Source organism: Apodemus sylvaticus, chromosome 14, assembly GCF_947179515.1.
Source record: "Apodemus sylvaticus chromosome 14, mApoSyl1.1, whole genome shotgun sequence".
NCBI classification, from domain to species: domain Eukaryota; kingdom Metazoa; phylum Chordata; class Mammalia; order Rodentia; family Muridae; genus Apodemus; species Apodemus sylvaticus.
Genome location: NC_067485.1, coordinates 39,759,967 through 39,780,415, shown reverse-complemented (window position 1 = coordinate 39,780,415; position 20,449 = coordinate 39,759,967). Strand labels below are relative to the sequence as shown.

The 20,449-nt window shown below is 37.7% G+C and overlaps 1 protein-coding gene across 1 annotated transcript; it reads left to right on the top strand.

The window, feature by feature from the left end:
• Nucleotides 1–757: 757 nt before the first annotated feature.
• On the top strand, nt 758–6,569 carry LOC127664547 (prolactin-3C1-like). Its single transcript, XM_052156611.1, has 5 exons — nt 758–788; nt 2,017–2,171; nt 3,409–3,492; nt 5,290–5,469; nt 6,384–6,569. The coding sequence occupies exons 1-5, from the start codon at nt 758–760 to the stop codon at nt 6,567–6,569; spliced, it is 636 nt and encodes a 211-aa protein (XP_052012571.1).
• Nucleotides 6,570–20,449: the final 13,880 nt, after the last annotated feature.

Below are 20,449 nucleotides of genomic sequence, written 5' to 3'. Positions count from 1 at the left end.
TGTTTCACCAGTAAAGGTACAATCATTTCATATGTTAAATAGATGTGATGTGCCTTAAAAAAATACATTTTAAATATCAGTGTTTAGACACATAGATTACTGAAACTGTGACCAACATTGTTGAGAAGAATCTTCTACAGTGTTTCGTGGTTACTACCAGAGATTCACATTTTGTTACATTTGTGAGAATAATTGACTACTGCTGTGATATGATGCTTAAAGCTCAGAAAGAAGGCAGTGCATTTGTTACCACCTGAAAGGTGTCAAAAAGAACACAAGAACTTGTACTTGGAAAACATTAGGGAATAAGCACATTACTCCTACAGAAATGGCAATGAGTCACTATGGAACAGGGAATGCTTTGATTTGCAAAATTACTTGAATCCTAAAGACAGTATGACAGAGAGAGAGAGAGAGAGAGAGAGAGAGAGAGAGAGAGAGAGAGAGAGAGAGAGAGAAGAGAGAGAGAGAGAGAGAGAGAGAGAGAGAGAGAGAGAGAGAGAGAGAGAGAGAGAGAGAGAGAGAGAACAGAGAAGTAGTACTGTGGTACAAACAGAGTTAAAATTCCCTGAAGGAAGAGACTGTGTGTGCTACAGAAATTGCTTCTCTTGCTCTTCCATAACCCCCCACCAAGCTCTGCTTGGCTTTGGGTCCAGTCTGGTAGTATATATAGGAGGTGGAACCCTGACTGAAGGCGTCACTCAGGTTAGGCAGCTTTCCTGAGCTGGAGACCTCACTGCTGTGGAACCTCTTAGAGATGCAGCTGTCACTGACTCAAGCATGCACCTGTAAGTGAATTTATCTGTGTTTATAACTGTTCCTCCTTTATCTGTGTTCCTCTCAGTAAACATTATCAGTTCATTACTTTGTCATGATGGGTTTGTTTAGTATATATTCTTTCATCTTATTGTTGTAATCGGCAGAGAACTCATAACATGTTCATGTCTCCACTAGACTGAAAGTGATGGAGTTAAGAATTTTATAGAATGGAACTGATAAGCAGACCTTGAGATAAGTGGTTCTCTAAGGTGATCCTTCATTTCTGTTGATACATGACAATACCTAGAGTCATTTTTCATTGTCTTTTGCTTTACTTCAAGATAAAAGAGGAAAATGTTGTGGGTGTCTAACAGGTAGCTTCTCCGAACAATCTTTTAATGCTCAAATCATCTTCCAGAACAATAAATAGGCTATTAAAATGAATGGTTTCCTGAAATTGATAACTTGAACTGTTTTAGAAAACATAAGGTCAAATGGTTCAGTTGCTCCCAATTTAGAAGACTAAAGCTAATGATAACTGTTCAGGTCTCAGCCTGCCTGTGGATTTTTTTGCTGTCTGCCTTATAGATCAGTGCAGGTTTAATATTCAAGGAGATCAACTCTTTGTCTTCTCTGAAAAGTTTTTCTCAATTACATAGGAGAAAAAAAAGAAAAGAAAAAAGATGGAGCTATAATTATTTGGGTTTCCAGGGGATGGGCGTACATATGCTCACTTGACCTGAGTAAATGTTCAAACCAAAGCCTAATATAGACAATTATAGCAACATTGATTCATTAAAATTTTGGTATATGTCAAATAAAATAGCAAAAGAAAAGGCATGTTTGTGCTAAAAAACAAAAACAGCAACACCTTATTTGTTGAGTGATAGTTTAAAAAAACAATTGGTTACAAACATAAAATTTATTCAAAGAAATAAAAAAAACAAGCACTCATTCCCAAGTTACTAAAATTGCAAAATGATGACATAAGGATTCTAGCGTTGGATTAATCTCAGCTCCAGACATTTCCAAATTTAAGAAGCTCTTTTGCAGCAGCCAAAGTTAAAGGATCACCCACATCTTAAGGTATGGACTGTGAAAATATATATTCTCATATTCTTACAGTGGAAAGAATATATGCCCAACTTTAGCTGTACATGACTGTGTTGGCACAAGACCTTTAGAGCAGATAGTGCTTGCCACACAGCTTTTGCAACCTCATTAGATGCATCTCAAAGTCATTTCTGTGTATAGCAGGGAAGGGTCTGTTGCTGATGGTGTCATGCATGTTCCTGTGGGTATATGTGACTGCCTTACTGTATGACCAGATGTCCAATGAAGAGCTGTATGACGATATGCTTTCCTCTTCTCATCGCACCTACAAAGTCGCCCGAAAAATGTATAAAATCTTAGTAAGTACCTCATCTATTTCAGAATTTCTCTCTAAAGTGAATGTCAGAAAATTCTCTTTGAAACATAGAACATCATGAATTAGCTTTCACTAATGTATTTTATAGGTAATTGAAAGAACCAATTACTAACATGTAGATGAGGGAATATAGGATGTTCATGAATTCTCAAAGATTTGTAAAGATTACAATGTTTTTTTTGTTGTTGTTGTTGTTCAAACTTTCCTCTAATAAACATTAAAGATAAGCAAGTTAGTTTTGAATATCCATTTTGGACATTAAGTTCAGAAAAATACATCAAGAAGGGATAATAATTTTCTGGTCTTGTTTCAAGAATGCCTCTGTGGATGTTCACATTGAATGCTATTTGGAATTCTATCTTAATTTAGTGCCAAATACTTCTTTAAAATATTTCTAGTATCTCAGACAAAATTTGATAAAACCAACACAACTGAATTAAAACTTTACCATGAAGTTGAAATGATTCAAATATAACTCTAGTTTTCATGTGCAAAACATCTGTTTGAATCAATAGGAAACAAGTTATTCAAGAATATTACTGCAAGTGATTATTTGATGGTACCCAATTCAAAGGCTATGGATTTCTGATATTTAAAACACTAAATTGTTTGTGTTGAAGCATTTTTATTATTTTTCATGAAAACAATGATTTTTTAATATTTTTATTTATGTATTTTACACTCCAGATTTATTCCCCTCCACATCCACCCTCCAAGTGTTCCACAAACCATACCTCCTCCCTGACCCCTGTCTCTACGAGGACATCCCAACCACCCATCCCCCAATCCTACCATACCTCTAAACTCCCTGGGGCCTCCAGTCTCTTAAGGGTTAGGTGCATCTTTTCTGAACCCAGCCTCTGCTGTATATGTGTTGGAGGTCTCATATCAACTGGTATATGCTGCCTGTTTGGTGGTCTAGTGTTTGAGAGATCTTAGGGTCCAGGTTAATTGAGATTGCTGGTCGTCCTAGACAAAATAACCAAACAAACGAACTAAAAACCAAACCAAACAACCAAACAAAAACAACAAAATTACTAGGGGCATAGTGAAGAAAGGAAAGAAGAAGAGACACAATAATTGCTTGAATCTCTATTTCAATTTTTATGTTATCCTTATGTGTTACAGTTGAATATCTATTAAATACAGCAATTATCTGGTCTTAGACATATTCATTCCATTTGGAAATGACAAAGCTCTAATCATTTCTTTCCCTCCAGGACTCAAAGTTAACTGAGAAGATACGTTTTAAGAATAAAAAAAGCAAGGCCTGCCAAACTAATTCTACCCATACTATAAACAATGTAAGTATTTATCTATATTGTTTACTAAAACAACTTGAACAGTACTCTGGGTATTTGTGCTGTGTGTTAATATTGGGAATATAAGAGGCACAATAACCTCAGATCCAATAGGATTTGGTAGAAAACATCACACCACAAAGCAGCTAATTCAGTCAAATGCCAGATTATTACATCAGATGCTTAATTTTCATAAAATAATTTTCCACTAACTTGCCAGTAGGCTTAAAATCTTTGATGCAAATTAGATATTAATGGTTGAGTATATCTATACATATGTTGAAGAAATCAAATACAGTAGTGGTATTTATGATATAACCCTAAAGGCTCTTCTGTCAGCATGTTACCCAACTGACCAGTATGCAATTTAATTTTGAGTTTTGAAACTTTCCTGGTCTTATTTCTGTTTCATTATTTGTGTATTCCTCCATGAAAGATCTACCATTTCCTGTATCTTAATTAAAAATCAGCTGAATAAAAGTGTTTTCTGCATGCGACATTATCTACCTCAGGATAACTTCTGTTTTTCTGGTTTACATTCTTAACAGCTCTAATAACTGTTTGTTTTATCTCTCCCTTCTGACTCCCAGTCATAATCAATGTTTATGTGATTAAAACTTAATGTCTTATGTGTTGTATATGATTTAATCACTAGAGTCAATAGCATACAAAAACTATTCTCATTAAAGTATAACTATAATAGTGGAAATGATCAAAAAAAATACAGGGAAGAGAGGATTTTTTCTTAGATCTATTTTTCTAGACACTTCCACAAGCAATCTATTTTCCATTCTGCACACAAATGTCTCTAATGTGAAAGACTATTGGAAAATTAATCAACTGATGCTCAGAAAGTTTGCACAGAACTTGGATCTCTTGCATGTCAAGTAACCAACCATGTGAAGTTGGGCTTCATCTGCCTCAATTCCCCATTATTAATCATTATACTACAATGCTCACAACAACCAATTTTACCATCAACATTTGACCCACTCCTTTCCTTAATTTCTTTACATGCTTCCTTATCCATGTCCATTGAATTCCTGCTACACTGTTTGATTGCAGACAGTATCTGAAAGTTATAACAGCAAGCAGATGAAATCTGATATGGCTGGCATGCAAGATTCTAGCAATGATCATAAACTAGGCATATCATAATTTCTTTTCTTTCTGATTTCCATTGATTCTGGTATTGAAAGCAGATCTGAGTCTTTTTTTCTTTTTCCTGCAGGACATGATAACAAATATACTGCTCTGCAAGAAGTACAAAGTCAGGCTTATCCAAAAAATTACTATTTGAACACCGTTTTTCTAACTATTTATCTTTAAATATTTTACAATAGTATGTCATTCACAATTGAGTATTTAAGTGGTCAGCTTGATTCATTTATGTGAAAGCAAGTTGTGTTAGCTTTCGCAATCAATGATGCATTGTTTTAGCCTGAGTCAGACCCTGGGGATCCTGCTGACACCCAAGAAATTTTTGATCATATAGGAAAAAATGCAGTGAACTAAGAGCAAAAACCTGGCACATATGACCATACATAAAATAAAACAAATTATGATCCAATTGATGTGTCATGAAGAAAAATTATTAATGCCTAATTAGCTTTCTTCAGCAAACTATAGTTCCATACCTTAAAGTTCACATTTCCGTATTATGTACTTTTTTAGAATCATTTCTTATGCTAGTTTTATTTAAAAATAGGTATTGTAGTTTTCAATCTCTGTATAGACACATCATGTATCTACCATACTCTGTTTCATTTATTCAGTGCAGTGTTCATTCTAATTGTTTAGAAAGAAGACCTTCTGAAAGTCATCATCAATGTTTCAAATGCCTGGATATATCCACTGAAAATTCTCGTACCTGCAGTGTTGACCCATTTAGACTCCTATGATGGTATGCTGGCAAGAGCCATAGAGGTTAACTATGGAAATAAAAAAATTCTGGAGGGAGCAAAACTTATACTCAAAAGGGTGAGTTATACTTTGGGATTTGTTTGATTATGTCATCCATGAAAGAGGTAATTTGTATAATGAGAAACTAATTTTTTAAAACTCCATTTTCAAGAGTATCCAATATGCTTACACCTTGACAATAGGGGATCCCATACAAAACCAATTCATTATAAAGTTCTTTACTGAGAATCTAACACACAAGTGATCTCAGTAGAAAATAGCTGGTGGTCATACCAGTTTGGACAGAAGTTTTCCTGGATGAGATAGGCATGCCTGCCTAACTCAGAAGATCTCAGAGAAGTAATGCTTAGATCTCCAGAATCTGAACTCCTTAAAGAAAATATTCATCATGTCTAAAGTTTAGGAAAAAAATACACTATGGAGAATAGATTTAGTTGTAAAGCAAAAGAAGAAACTTTAATTCTAGTTTTCCATGATAAAGGATCCATTATACTTTGACCTAGGAATATGACAAGACACAATCTTGACTACTTTTCTGCTCTTACTCCTTTCAAATTTCATTCAAAATGTAGAGGTAATATGCACCAGGACTGTGGAAATTGTTCATATTTCGGAAAACCTTCCTTGTAAGTATGAGGGGCTGAATTTGCTTCCAAAATCCTTATCAATATAAGAGAAGTGTAGGTTTTCCTTTGTAATTCAAGCACTGAAAATGCAGTGGCATGATCTCTGATGACTTTTAATAAAAGTAAGAAAAATTATATTTTTAAAAATTACAATTTCCATCCAAGAAAATTTACCCAAGGTTGACCATTCATTTCTATGTATGCACTGTCACACGCATGCAAATCCTTACACATATATGTATACAAACTAGATAGAGTGAGAGAGAGATAGATAGAGGGAGAAATTTATAAGAATCAAGCATACAAAGTATATAATACTTATCCTTTTGTCCTTTTGATATTTAGAGCCAGCCTGAAATTAAAGAAAATGACTACTCTGACTGGTCAGACTTAAAAGAATTGAGGTCTTCCAATGAAAGTACTCACCTTCTTGCATTTTGTAGACTTTTCTACTGCCTGCGCAAGGATACAAAGAAAGTTGCATGTTATCTCACTGCCCTGAAGCATGACATAATCATAAACAAGTGCTAAAAGTGGTATTTTATTAGTGGTATCTGCTGCTGAGATGGCTCGTGATTAATGAACTAGATCTTCAATGCTTTTAATTTTTTATCTTACATTTCTTTTTATAAAATAAAATATGATTGTCGATTTAGAAATGAACGGTTGTCAATTCCTTGAGTCACTGCACCATTTATTTGAAGCAATGTAACTGAAAAAATTAGAATTAGAGTAAGAAAAATATGAACAAGTCATATTTTTAAAGAAAAATATCACGGAATTATGGTTAATCAGTAGAAATAAGATTAAATAAACCATACAAACATGCAGGTAGGTTTTGGAATTAAACTACTGTATATGAGAAAAGTTTCATGATCCAAGGACAGAAGATGTAAGTGCTGGAGTTTTGCACCATCCTTAGGTACCAGAATGTTTCAAATTTTCCAAAAATATGTTAGGATCCACATAAGAACTATGTGTAGATTTCACCAATGAAAATCTTCAACTATTGTCTTCTGTAGCACCAACTTAGAAAGAATGAATATACACTATTGTAAAGAAAATATCTTGTGTATAGTATAGATGCATGGCCTGTCAATTAAAAAAATGTATGGTCTACAGGAAAGAATAGAATAGAAGGTGGGCCATCCTGGAAGCAGGAAGAATTTTGGGATATAATGAAGCATGTGAAGTTTTGCCCAAGAAGATTTGATGAGACAGATGTATGGTATCTGGATACAGGTAACCAGTCATGTAGCAGAATGTACATTAGAATAAATGTGTTATTTTAAGTTATGATCTAGTCAGAGTAGAGCCTAGAAATATGGTCAAGGTATTTGTAATTTTTTTTTGAGCCTAAGTCTTATGTCTGGCATCATGGGGCTGAAAGGTAGAACCATATGTAACTTCTATACACTATGGTTTATAGAACAACTGATCAGACAGTATTCAATTATTCAACACCCTAACCACATCCTTAGTTATTAGTGCCAAACAGCAGGGAAGGAAGATCTCATTCATTCATACAATGTTTCTACCATTTCCCTTTTCTACATATCAGTGTCTGTGATGTTCTCAGAATTAAATAGATAAGGACAAATAATAAATGGTGACATAAAAAAGCTCATAAGTAAGAAGTAGTACTCAATAAGGCTGAAGTTAAAATTAGCTGAGAACCAGGTGTTTCTGCCATGAGATGCCATAATGTATGAACACACTTTTGGTAATACACGAAGGAGTGGTATCTATCAAGACGCAAGCTCTGTCTATATTCTCCTATTCCTTAAACAGATACACCATATCTGGCCTCCTGCTCAGCCTTTGTCTCTCTTTCTCACATTCTAAGACATGTTATTTGAGAAAAGTATCTAGAAGACTGCTTTTCACCAACTTCATACAAGAATTTCATACATCAGATGCACTCCATCAGTGGAGTGGAAGCTGTACTGGATTCTTAATGATACCTTCCTTTCTGACAAATTCTCTTTGTATAGATTCAAAATGGACCAGAAAGTCAAATTTTTTATCAGGCATTCACTACTGGAATATATATCTATTATTCATTTCTTTGGAACTCCAAGACTAATTTTCTCTATTGGCTATCATCAGAGGTAAGAGTACATTATATCTTAAATTAAAACATCTAATTCTGTTCATTCCATGTAAAGACCAGTGATTGGATCAGTGTAGTTCAACCTTTTGATTGCTTATAAAGAATCCTAAAAACTGAGCTAGTTGTACAACCTTATCTTCTTAGAAGGCAGTGGGCTTGCCTGGCGGTCATTGCCTCACTTATAAAGGATTTTTTAAGTTATCAACAACAGATGCTGAAAGATGAAATAATTCATATTTTATAACCAATCTCCAATCCCATTACCCTTTGATTTGCAAAGCATGGCTAATCATTGAGCAATAGTGACCTGCCTCTGTAATTTGGTAGCTACAGATGTCCAACACTTGTTCTAACATTTTAGTTTCTGTTTCTTACTTGCATACAATTTTATTATTTATTTGAGAGACTACAGTTGTACATAGTATCTGTATATGGCATGCACAAAATATGTATTTTCACTTGTTCATTAGTTTTTGAGAATTTTGATCAATATCTTTTAAACACTATATAAACAATAGTAACATAAGTGGAAAATCCATGCTCGATTTGTCTTCATTGAAATGTTTCAGCTGGGCGGTGGTGGCGCATGCCATTAATCCCAGCACTTCGGAGGTAGAAGCATGCGGATTACTGAGTTCCAGGCCAACCTGGTCTACAGAGTGAGTTCCAGGACAGCCAGGGCTACACAGAGAGAAGCCCTGTCTCAAAAAAACAAAACAAAACAAAACAAAAAAAAAAAAAAAAGAAAAGTTTCAAGGACAGTCAAGCATGCAAATTGCTATACTAAGATCATTAATAGATCATATTGAATAATGGTATTGAATGAAATAGAATAGAACAGAATAGAGTGGAATGGGATGGAATGGAAGACATCAGAAAATATAATCCAAGAAAAATCAAGGGATAAATGAATATGGGAAATTGAAAGTTTTTCCAGAGTTTTAACTTTTTTTTGGCTTTGAGTTTCAGTTCTTAAGGCACAATAGAACACTACTAGCTAAAACCAGATGGCAGTCTAATATTTTTCAAGAATATTTTTTAATATAGCTATACCCTGCATCTTGAAAACCTGATACATTCATATATATCTATGTATTATATCAACAAGCTAATAGTTGATGGTCTTTAAAAAGAAACTTGGCATTTCCAAAATTTTACAATATGGACATTAGTGTACAGTGATCATGAGCATAGAACAATGAGGCAAAGTTTGCATTACATATGACTAGTTTAACTTTTACCTCATTTTTTGTGTCAAAAACACATGGACTCATTTTAAATGAGTCAACTGTACCAGGAATTATGAACTAAATAACTGGTCAGTCAACTGATATGTATGTACATGTTTGTGTGTGTTGCATTTGTGTCTTTTGTTGTGTAAATATATGTGCACATATGTACATTTATGCATTTATACAATATATACATTACACATACACACATGCATACCCAAATCCAGCAGAATTAAGTCCATTTTAGTCTGTCATATATATATTTGTATTTTTAGCTGACCACTAGAAATTGGGTAACCTATCATCAAATTCATCCATAGAGAATATTTAGTCTGCCTCTTTCAGCAGTCATTGATTGCCTGTAACTTTTCATCTAGGGGATAGGCCTGTGAGGTTTTCTTCTTCCATGTTGGAATGTCAACTATGATCATCATGCAGGTCTCATTTAGATTGAAACATTGTTGAGATTTCATGGATACAGTGTCCCTGTCATATGTAGAAGATGCGATCTCACAGCAAGCATCCTGTTGCTGTGACCTTCACAATCTTTCTATTCTCCTGCCTGCTCCTGTCTGTAATATCCCCTGATCTTGCAGTGTTTTGTTTTGTTTGGTTTTGTTACCAGTCCTGTAACTGTTTTCCAGATAAATCTCCAGATCAGTTAACCATGTAGAGCTTAGCAGTGTATCATCGAAAGTTTATAGATGTAGCCAGTTTCAAGATAGTGTATACTGTAACTAATTCAATACCTATGGAGAAACTAAAGAAAAGCAATAAATAATAATTGTTTTAAAGCCTCACCGACCTCAAGAATATATCAAATGTTACCTTAAAAGTACAGTGTTGATGTGCACAACATGGATATGAAACATTTATCCATTTAACTATTGTAATATATCACTGCATGAGCCTCAGTTTTCTCATCCTGGCATGTTGAATTGGGATGGTGATTTTACTTGGTAGAATCAGGTAACGTGTTTCTTAGCCTAATGGGAAAACCAAAAGGACCAAGGCCTATTCTATCTTTCTGTACTCTCTGCCTCTCCAGCTAATATGTACAGGGAGTTTCCACATTTGCTTGCTGGCTAGCAGATTATTTTTTATTATAATAAATGTGTGTTAAAGCAGTCCAGAGACAAATGATCAATGTATCAGGCTCCCATTTTTCAAAATAAACAAACACAATTTAACAGTTTACCATCATAAAAAATTCCCCAAATATGGTATGAAGTATATTTTCCCATAGCTCATTCATCCTCAGTGTATGTACAAAAGAGACACATTTGCAATAAGCTCCAATGCAGAGTTAACTATTCAAAATTTATACTAATTTGTTACCAAAACAATTACTACATCATTTACATTCCTCTGGTCATGCTTTTCCATTTTTCAGATCATCTTGTTCAAGGTTTTGAGTTTTTTTTGGGGGGGGGGTGAGTGGCTGTATTTTTATTTTTATATTTAAGATATAATTATATCATCTTGCCTCTCTCTCCCAACTAATACCCTTCCATACTAAACATTCTATTTCCCTGTCATATTCAAGGTTTCTTGATATTTAGTGCTGCTTTTACACACACACACACACACACACACACACAAATGCACATATACACATATAAGTACAACCTGATGAATCTCTTCGTGTTCACTGTGTGTGAATTAAAATGGTGTCCTGTGTCCTGCTCAGGGCTTTCACTACGGCGTGAGGCTGGACATGGGAAGTTTTGACTGCCTGAGGGGCAGACATCAGGCTGTGAGAAGTTGCGAGACCCTACTCCAGGGTTGGGGAAGCACAGTCAGAGGTCTCTAGGGAACTGATGGATTTGGCAGGGGATCCCAGCCCTCATGGAGGCTGAGAAGGACAGGTTCTCAGGCTCTTGGACATTGCTGGATGCTGAGGAAGAGCTGAGAATGGAGTGGGGGCCATGGGCTGGCTCTAGCCTAGGGTGAAGGGAAAAGGGCAGGAGGAGAGCACCGCTGGTAACCTCCGGGATGAGAGTGCCCTTGGCTTGCTCAGAGAGTGGCTTGGTTTGGTTGAGACCTTGTTTGGAAGCACTGAGAGGCCTCATGCATGAGACTAGTCATGGCTCTTCAAAGGAAGAACTGCTCCATTGCTCCAGCATGGTGGATCCCAATGAGAAGAGACAGTCCATGGTTTTAAAGCATTTACCCTCATGGCTGAGAGTTGTAATGAGTGAAACCCCAATTTCTTTTTTTTTTATTGAGTATCTTCTTCATTTACATTGCCAAAGTAAAACCTTTCCCAATTTCCCCCATCCCAAAAGCCCCCTCCCCAAAGATTCCCAACCCGTCCTCTCAGCCCCTGCTTCCATGTATATGCCCCTCTACCCAACACACTCCCACCTCCCCTCCCCCCCTCGTCCCTTTCCGTTTATTGGGGCCTCTATTGAGCCTTTACCTGACCAAAGACCACTCTTCCCACTGATACCCAACAAGGCATTCCTCTGCCACAGTTTTGGCTGGAACCATGTGTACCCTTTGGATGATGGTTCAGTCCTTGGGAGTCTTGGGGTGTCTGGGTGTCTGAAGTCATTGTTCTTCCCATGGGGCTGTAAACCCCTTCAGCTCCTCCGGACCACCCTCTAGATCCTCCATTGGGGACCCAAAGCCCAGTCCAATAGTTGGTTGCTAGTTTCTGCCTCTGTATTTGTAGGGCTCTGGCAGGGCTTCTCTGGAGTGCTCCTACATGCAATAAGGACACATGCTCCACTATGTTCATAGCTGCCTTATTTATAATAGCCAAAAGCTGGAAAGAACCCAGATGTCCCTCCACAGAGGAATGGATACAGAAACTGTGGTATATTTACACAATGGAGTACTATTCAGCTGTTAAAAACAATGAATTAATGAAATTTTTAGGCAAATGGATGGAACTAGAAAGTGTCATCCTGAGTGAGTTAACCCAGTCACAAAAGAAAGCACATGGTATGTACTCACTAATAAGCGGATGCTAGTCCAAAAGCTCAAAATAAACAAGTTATACTTCATCCAGCACAGGAAGCTCAAGAAGAAGGAGGACTTAAGTGAAGGTGCTATGGTTCCTCTGAGAAAGGGAACATAATACTCACAGGAGCAATAAGGGAGGCAATGTGTGGAGCAGAGTCTGAAGTAAAGGCCACCCAGAGACTGCTCTACCTGGGGATTCATCCTATAAACAGTCATCAAACCCCAACACTCCATCAAGAAGCGTGTACCAAAAGAAACCCCAATTTCTTAGAGCAGGCCTGAGGTTAAATACCTTTTGCAGGGAGGAGTGTCTGAGAAGGAGAGCTTAATTGGCTAAGTCCTTCAGACCTTTAGGTAACTCATTAAAATGGAGATCTGTCTTGAGGATGTGCCTGTGGTCATGTTCTCTCTCTACCTGTGGAGGGGCTTGGGGCATTGCTTTTTAAGTGACTTATGGCCACAGAATTATGGAGACCGGAGGCCTCCTATCAGGAGCCTGGTGTCTAGGAAGGTGGCAAATGCCTACAGTTCCTTGAAAAATTATCTGCTGGGTCTCAGGGGTTTTAAACCTAGCTCAATCAGAAAGCAGGCTGCCTCTCACTGTCTCACACATGTGGAGATGTTTCTTAGGTCCTATTACTTTGTATTACTATTACGTAAACAATCAACAATCAAGGATTCATCCCTGCATGAGGCTAATCTCCCTCTTCCTGTGGTTGTTAATAGCTCTTTATCTAGAGGCTGAATTCCATGAGATTTACCCCCATCTACCTTGGGATGTCAAAGGGTGTTGGAATTGTTCAGGTTTTGTTTAGACAGATATTTTGTTGAGATTTCAGAGTATAAGATTCTTGACATGGCCAGAAGACATAAAATCACAGCAGACTTCATGGTCCTCTGGCTATTACATTTTTATTTTCCAATCTATTGCTATGTTCCCTAAGCCTTAAGTATAGGAGTTGCACTATAGATTTACCATGTGGACCTTGGCACCCAGGGCCATTTGTTCTCTATAGTTGTCTCTATGTGGTTTTCTGTAATGAACACTCACTACAAAAAAAGTTCCTTGATGAAGATTTAGATATATACTTATATTGGAATATTTAGAATTAGAAAACACAGAGAGAGACAATGGGACATTAACCTGTCTGAGTCTGGGTTACTTCATTTAGTATAATAATATTTAGTTTCATACACATTCTTTGCAATTGTCAAAAGTGAGTAATAACCAACTTAACACCTAGAGGCTTTAATAAGGACTCTCCTAATCATGAAATCTAAAAATTAGTATTTGTTTTAAACAAGACCATCAGGCTCAGGCTAATGGGACAGATCTCCACTAATAAAGTGTTTGAGTTTGACACAAAATTGAAATAAAGATGCCTGGCATGTGGCATTCATTTGAAACCTAATCCTAAAGATCCCTAGATCACTGGCCAGTCAGTTTATCCTCATTGGTGAAATTCAAGTCAAGGAGATTGGATTTTTCAAGTGAGGTTAAGAACATTCTTAGAATGACACCAAAGCTGCCCACTATTACTCTACAGACACACACACACACACACACACACACACACACACACAAAATAGAGAAAAAAAAGATGACAGTCTGATAGCTACATTGTCCATGTTCATAATATGCTTCCCTCACCAGAATTCAACTACAGTTTCTTCTCATAGCAGGAGGGACATTTGTTTATCTGAGTGTTAAAACCATCAAGATGATCTGAGAGGGAGACAAGAGTGACTGACACAGGGGGCTATTAGAAGGCAAATTGTACAATATTTGTTTTGAAATCAAGCAGGTCTTAATTGTGGACAATTATCCCTGCATTAGAGTATAGTTTGTAGTTCTTCTCTTGAAGTAAGTTTACAGAGGTGATGGAGCTATGTAGACATGACTCATACATTTGGGGAGATTTTCTTGGTGTAGAATGTAAGACAATCTTGGACTATTTTGGAAAATGGGAGTATGATGTGGGAAATTATTCTCTCCTCTGGCCTATTTGACCAAATTCTTTTAGTCTACAAAAAGTCTGCAGTCACTGGACTGACAAAGTACCTGTCAAAATCCATAAGGATAGGGAAGCAGTAAGTGTATCAGAATAAGATATGGCTCTGCTTGGCTCCGTCAAGGAAGTAGTTCAAGAATTTGTAGAAACTTGTGCACCATACATGAGAAAATAGATGTGTGGGAGTTAATAGGTTTTTTTCAGTAAAATCTCCATGTCTAGAGTCACTCTTCCTTAGGAGTACTGGAAAGGTGGGGCATATGACACTCATTATCTATACACACTGTTAATTTCACACCAGATTCAAATAGTTAACCCTGATTGTTGAAGAAATTTCATACTTTTGTTCAGCAACACTAAAACAATCTGGGCTAAGTGGTGATCTCAAAAACTCCCACCATATGGAAATGTTTTGTGCTGCCAAAGGATGGCATGTTATTTCAGGGGGAAAGTTCATGGTTGTTAACAATCAGTCACATGGCAAAGCAATCAGCCACTCTGTCAATGTATCCATGAGTAAAATACTAGCAAGCAGTTATAGTAGCAGTCAACAATGTCCTGCTTTGGATTTAAAGCCAACCACACAGTTATAAATTCATTTGCGATATTGTAATCCTGGGCAAAATCAAGTGCCTGGGAAGGCCATAGGCTCTATCAAGGAGGCTGTGATCAGAAAGCTATTAAACAGATGCAACTGGTCTTCAACTACACCTTATAAACATTTGTGCTTAAACTTATTAATTCCTAAAATTTCCACCTCCATTGCAGTGAGTCATTTTACAAAGTTTGACAGTTACTGACAGAAAATCATGTTTAGTTAAACTTCAGAGAGTAAATGACTGTTTCTGTGATATGATGATCCAAAACTAAGATGAGAATTGAATGCATTTACTACCACCAGAAACTCAGGGAACATTGTAGAAGACGTGACAGAAAGAATGTAACCCTAGGAACCAGAGACAAAGTATTAGGAAATGCTCATATTTTTACTACTGACCATGACTTTGAGTCATCATGAACCTGAGATGACTTTAGTGATTGGCAAAGTAGCCTGAGCGCTAGAGATACTATCACAAAATGCAGAGCAACACAGAAACACAGGAGTGGGAAAAAAGTGAGGATGATGTCAATGCTTCCTGTGGTAACAGGTACATGGATTCGTTAAGAGGACAAAAGACACTTCTTTAGTCTTCTGCCAATTCTTGGCTCTAAATGCTGCCATTTGTGAGTGTGTATCTCTCTGTGTGTCTGTGTGTATGTGACTGTGTAAACTTGTGTTTGAACTTGATTGAAGATAGTACTCAGGTGAAGCAATGTTCTTGAATTTTAGACCACATGATGGTAGAACTTCTGAGAGATGTAGCCACCTTTGATTCTACCATTCTTTTTCTCTTATTATTATTATTAATTCTTTTTCTTTTTTTTTAACTCCAGATTTTACTCCCCTCCAGGTCCACTCTCTGACTGTTCATTTCATACATTCTCCCTGCCACTGTGCCTCTACGAGGATGGTCACCCCCACATCACCAGACCTCCAAAGTCCCTTGGGCCTCCAGTCTCTTGAGTGTTAGGTGAATCTTCTCTGACTGAACTCAGATTCAGCAGTCCTCTTCTGTCTGTGTTGGGGGCCTCATATCAGCTGGTGTATGCTGCCAGTGTCTGAGAGATCTTGAAGGTCCAAATTAATTGAGATTGCTGGTCCTTCTACAGTGTCACTCTCCTCCTCAGCTTCTAGATTTTCTCTGATTCAGCCATAGGGGTCAGCGGTTCTATCCATTGCTTGAGTGCAAATATCTGCATCTGACTCTTTCAACTGCTTGTTGGCTCTTTCAGAGGACAGTCATGATAGGTCCCTTTTTATGAGTACTCCATGGCCTTAGTAATAGTAACGGGCTGTGGTGCCTCCCTTTGAGCTCGATCCCACTTTGGGCCTGTTGCTGGAACTTCTTTTCCTCAGGCTTTTCTCCATTTCTATCTCTGCAGTTCTTTCAGACTGGAACAATTATCAATCAGAGTTTTGACTGTGGGATGGCACACCTGCTTTCACTTGATGCCCTGTCTTCCTGTTGGAGGTGGGCTCTATTAAGTTCCTTCTCGGTACAGTCAGCATTTAATTTAAGGTTCCTCCCTTTGAGTCTTGACAGTCTCTCACCTCCCAGGTCTCTGATGCATTCTGGAGGTGCAGCCTCCTACCTCCTGTGTTTGCCTGTTTCCATTCTTTCTGCTAGCCCTCAGGGCTTCAAGGCATTTTCCACATGCAATACCTGTTCATGTTTCCCTCTCTGCCCCATCCCCTTTTGCTCCTGAGTCCCTCCCTCTCTTTCCCGACATAGTTGCTTTCTTCTCTCTACCAAGTAGGTTTGAGCCTTCCTTACTTGGGCCCTTTAGCTGGTTAAACTTTTTGAGTTCTTTGGACAGTGTCTTGGGTGTTCTGTAACTTTTTGGTCTAATATCCACTTATTAGTGAGTACATACCATGCTTGTCCTCTTGGGTCTGAGTTACCTCATTCAGAATGATATTTTCTAGTTCCATTCATTTGCCTGAAAAACTCAGGATGTACTCAGTCTTTTTTTTTTTGTTTGTTTGTTTGGGTTTTTTTTGTTTTTTAATTTATTTAATTTTTATTACCTTTATATTTTGCAGTCCAGTCAGGACCTACTTCCAGGTCCATCCTCCAACAGTTTTTCATCACAATCCTTCCCCCTGTGCCCCCTATCTCCAAGAGGATGTTGTCCTCATGGCACCCCACCCCTGCCCAGGCCTCCCCACTTCCTGGGACCTCAAGTCTCTCAAGGGTTAGACACACCTTCTCTTTAGCTTGTCTCTTCCCCTGGAATTATAAGCACATAGAATGACAGATAATTCTTATTTTTGCTACTTATTTTTTTTATTTACATTGCAAATGATTTCCCCTTTTCTGGGTCCCCACTCCCCACAAGTCCCATAAGCCCTCTTCTGTCCCCCTGTTCTTCCATCCACCCCTTCCCATTTCCCTGTTCTGGAATTCCCTTATACTCTTGCACTGAGTCTTTCCAGAACCAGGGGCCACTCCTCCATTTTTTGGACATCATTTAATTTGTGGATTATGTCCTGGGTATTCAAAGTTTCTAGGCTATTATCCACTTATCAGTGAGTGCATACCATGATTGATCTTTTGAGACTGGGTTACCTCACTTAGTATGATGTTCGCCAGCTCCATCCATTTGTCTAAGAATTTCATGAATTCATTGTTTCTAATAGCTGAATAGTACTCCATTGTGTAAATATACCTCATTTTTTGTATCCATTCCTCTGTTGAAGGACACCTAGGTTCTTTCCAGCTTCTGGCTACTACAAACAGGGCTGCTATGAACAGAGTGGAGCATGTGTCCTTATTGCATCCTGAAGAATCCTCTGGATATATGCCCAGTAGTGGTATAACAGGGTCCTCAGGAAGTGACATGCCCAGTTTTCTGAGGAACCGACAGACTGATTTCCATAGTGGTTGCACCATCTTGCAATCCCACCAGCAGTGGAGGAGTGTTCCTCTTTCTCCACATCCTCACCAATACCTGCTGTCTCCTGAGTTTGTGGCCTTAGTCATTCTGACTGGTGTGAGGTGAAATCTCAGGGTTGTTTTGATTTGCATTTCCCTAATGATTAATGATGTTGAACATTTCTTAAGGTGTTTCTCAGCTCTCTGAAGTTCTTCATGTGAAAATTCTTTGTTTAGCTCCGCACCCCACTGTTTAATGGGGTTATTTGGTTCTCTTGGTTCTACTTTCTTGAGTTCTTTGTATATATTAGATATTAGCCCCCTGTCGGATTTAAGGTTGGTGAAGATTCTTTCCCAGTCTGTTGGTTGACGTTTTGTCCTTTTGACGGTGTCCTTTGCCTTACAGAAACTTTGTAGTTTTATGAGGTCCCATTTGTCAATTGTTGATCTTAGAGCATAAGCTATTGGTGTTCTATTCAGGAACTTTTCCCCTGTGCCCATGTCCTCCAGGGTCTTCCCCAGTTTCTTTTCGATTATTTTCAGTGTGTCAGGTTTTATGTGGAGGTCCTTGATCCATTTGGAGTTAAGCTTGGTACAAGGAGATAAGAATGGATAGATGCGCATTCTTCTGCATGCTGACCTCCAATTGAACCAGCACCATTTGTTGAAAAGACTATCTTTTTTCCACTGGATGCTTTCAGCTCCTTTGTCGAAGACCAAGTGACCATAGGAGTGTTGGTTCATTTCTGGGTCTTCAATCCTATTCCATTGATCTGCTTGCCTGATATTGTACCAATACAATGCCGTTTTTATCACTATTGCTCTGTAGTAGAGTTTAAAGTCTGGGATTTTTGAATCCCCCTGAAGTTCTTTTACTGTTGAGGATAGTTTTAGCTATCCTGGGTTTTTTGTTATTCCAGATGAATTTGAGAATTGCTCTTTCCAGCTCTATGAAGAACTGGGTTGGGATTTTTATGGGAATAGCATTGAATCTGTAGATTGCCTTTGGCAAGATGGCCATTTTAACTATATTCATGCTGCCAATCCACGAGCATGGAAGTTTTTTCCATTTTCTGAGATCTTCTTCAATTTCCTTCTTCAGAGATCTGAAGTTCTTGTCGTATAGGTCTTTCACTTGTTTGGTTAGAGTCACCCCAAGATACTTTATATGCTGTTTGTAGCTATTGTGAAGAGGTCATTCCCCTAATTTCTTTCTCAGTCTGCTTATCCTTTGAATTTATAAAGGCTACTGATTTGCTTGCGTTGATTTTGTAGCAAGCCACTTTGCTGAAGTTGTTTATCAGCTGTAGGAGTTCTCTAGTAGAGTTTTTAGGGTCACTTAAGTATACGATCATATCATCTGCAAATAGTGATAGTTTGACTTCTTCCTTTCCAATTTGTATCCCTTTGACTTCCTTCTGTTGTCTAATTGCTCTAGGTAGGACTTCAAGAACTATATTGAAAAGATATGGAGAGAGGGGGCAGCCTTGTCTAGTCCCTGATTTTAGTGGGATTGCTACAAGTTTCTCTCCATTTAGTTTGACGTTGGCTACTGGTTTGCTGTATATTGCTTTTACTATGTTTAGATATTGGCCTTGAATTCCTGTCCAAGACTTTTAGCATGAAAGGATGCTGAAATTTGTTAAATGATTTTTCAGCATCTAATGAAATGATCATGTGGTTTTTTTCTTTGAGTTTGTTTATGTAGTGGATAGCATTTATGGATTTCCTTATATTGAACCATCCCTGCATCCCTGGGATGAAGCCTACTTGATCATGGTGGATGATCATTTTGATGTGTTCTTGGATTCAGTGGGCAAGAATTTTATTTAGTATTTTTGCATCGATATTCATAAGGGAAATTGGCCTGAAATTCTCTTTCTTAGTTGGATCTTTGTGTGGTTTTGCTATCAATGTAATAGTGGCTTTGGAGAAGGAGTTGTGTTCCTTCTGTTTCTATGTGGTGGAAAAGTTTGAAGAGTATTGGTATTAAATCTTCTTTGAAGGTCTGATAGAATTCTGCACTGAAACCATCTGGTCCTGTGCTTTTTTTGGTTGGAAGCCTATTTATGACCCCTTCTATTTCTTTAAGGGTTATGGGTCTGTTTAGATGGTCTATTTGATCCTGGTTTAATTTTGGTAATTGGTATATGTCTAAGAAAATGTCCATTTCCTCCAGATTCTCCAGTTGTGTTGAGTACAGGTTTGTAGTAGGATCTGATGATTTTTTGAATTTCCTCGGTTTCTGTTGTAATATCTCCATTTTCATTTCTAATTTTGTTAATTTGGATACTTTCTCTGTGCCCTTTGGTTAGTCTCGCTAAGGGTTTATCTATCTTGTTGATTTTTTCAAAGAACCAGCTTTTGGTCTTGTTGATTCTTTGTATGGTTCTCTTGGTTTCTACTTGATTGATTTCAGCCCTGAGTTTGATGATTTCCTGTCTTCTTCTCCTCCTGGGTGAATTAGCTTCTTTTTGTTCCAGGGCTTTCAGGTGTATCATTAAGCTGGTAATGTATGCTCTCTCCATTTTCTTTTTGGAGGCACTCAGGGCTATGAGTTTTCCTCTTAGCACTGCTTTCATTGTGTCCCATAGATTTGGGTATTGTG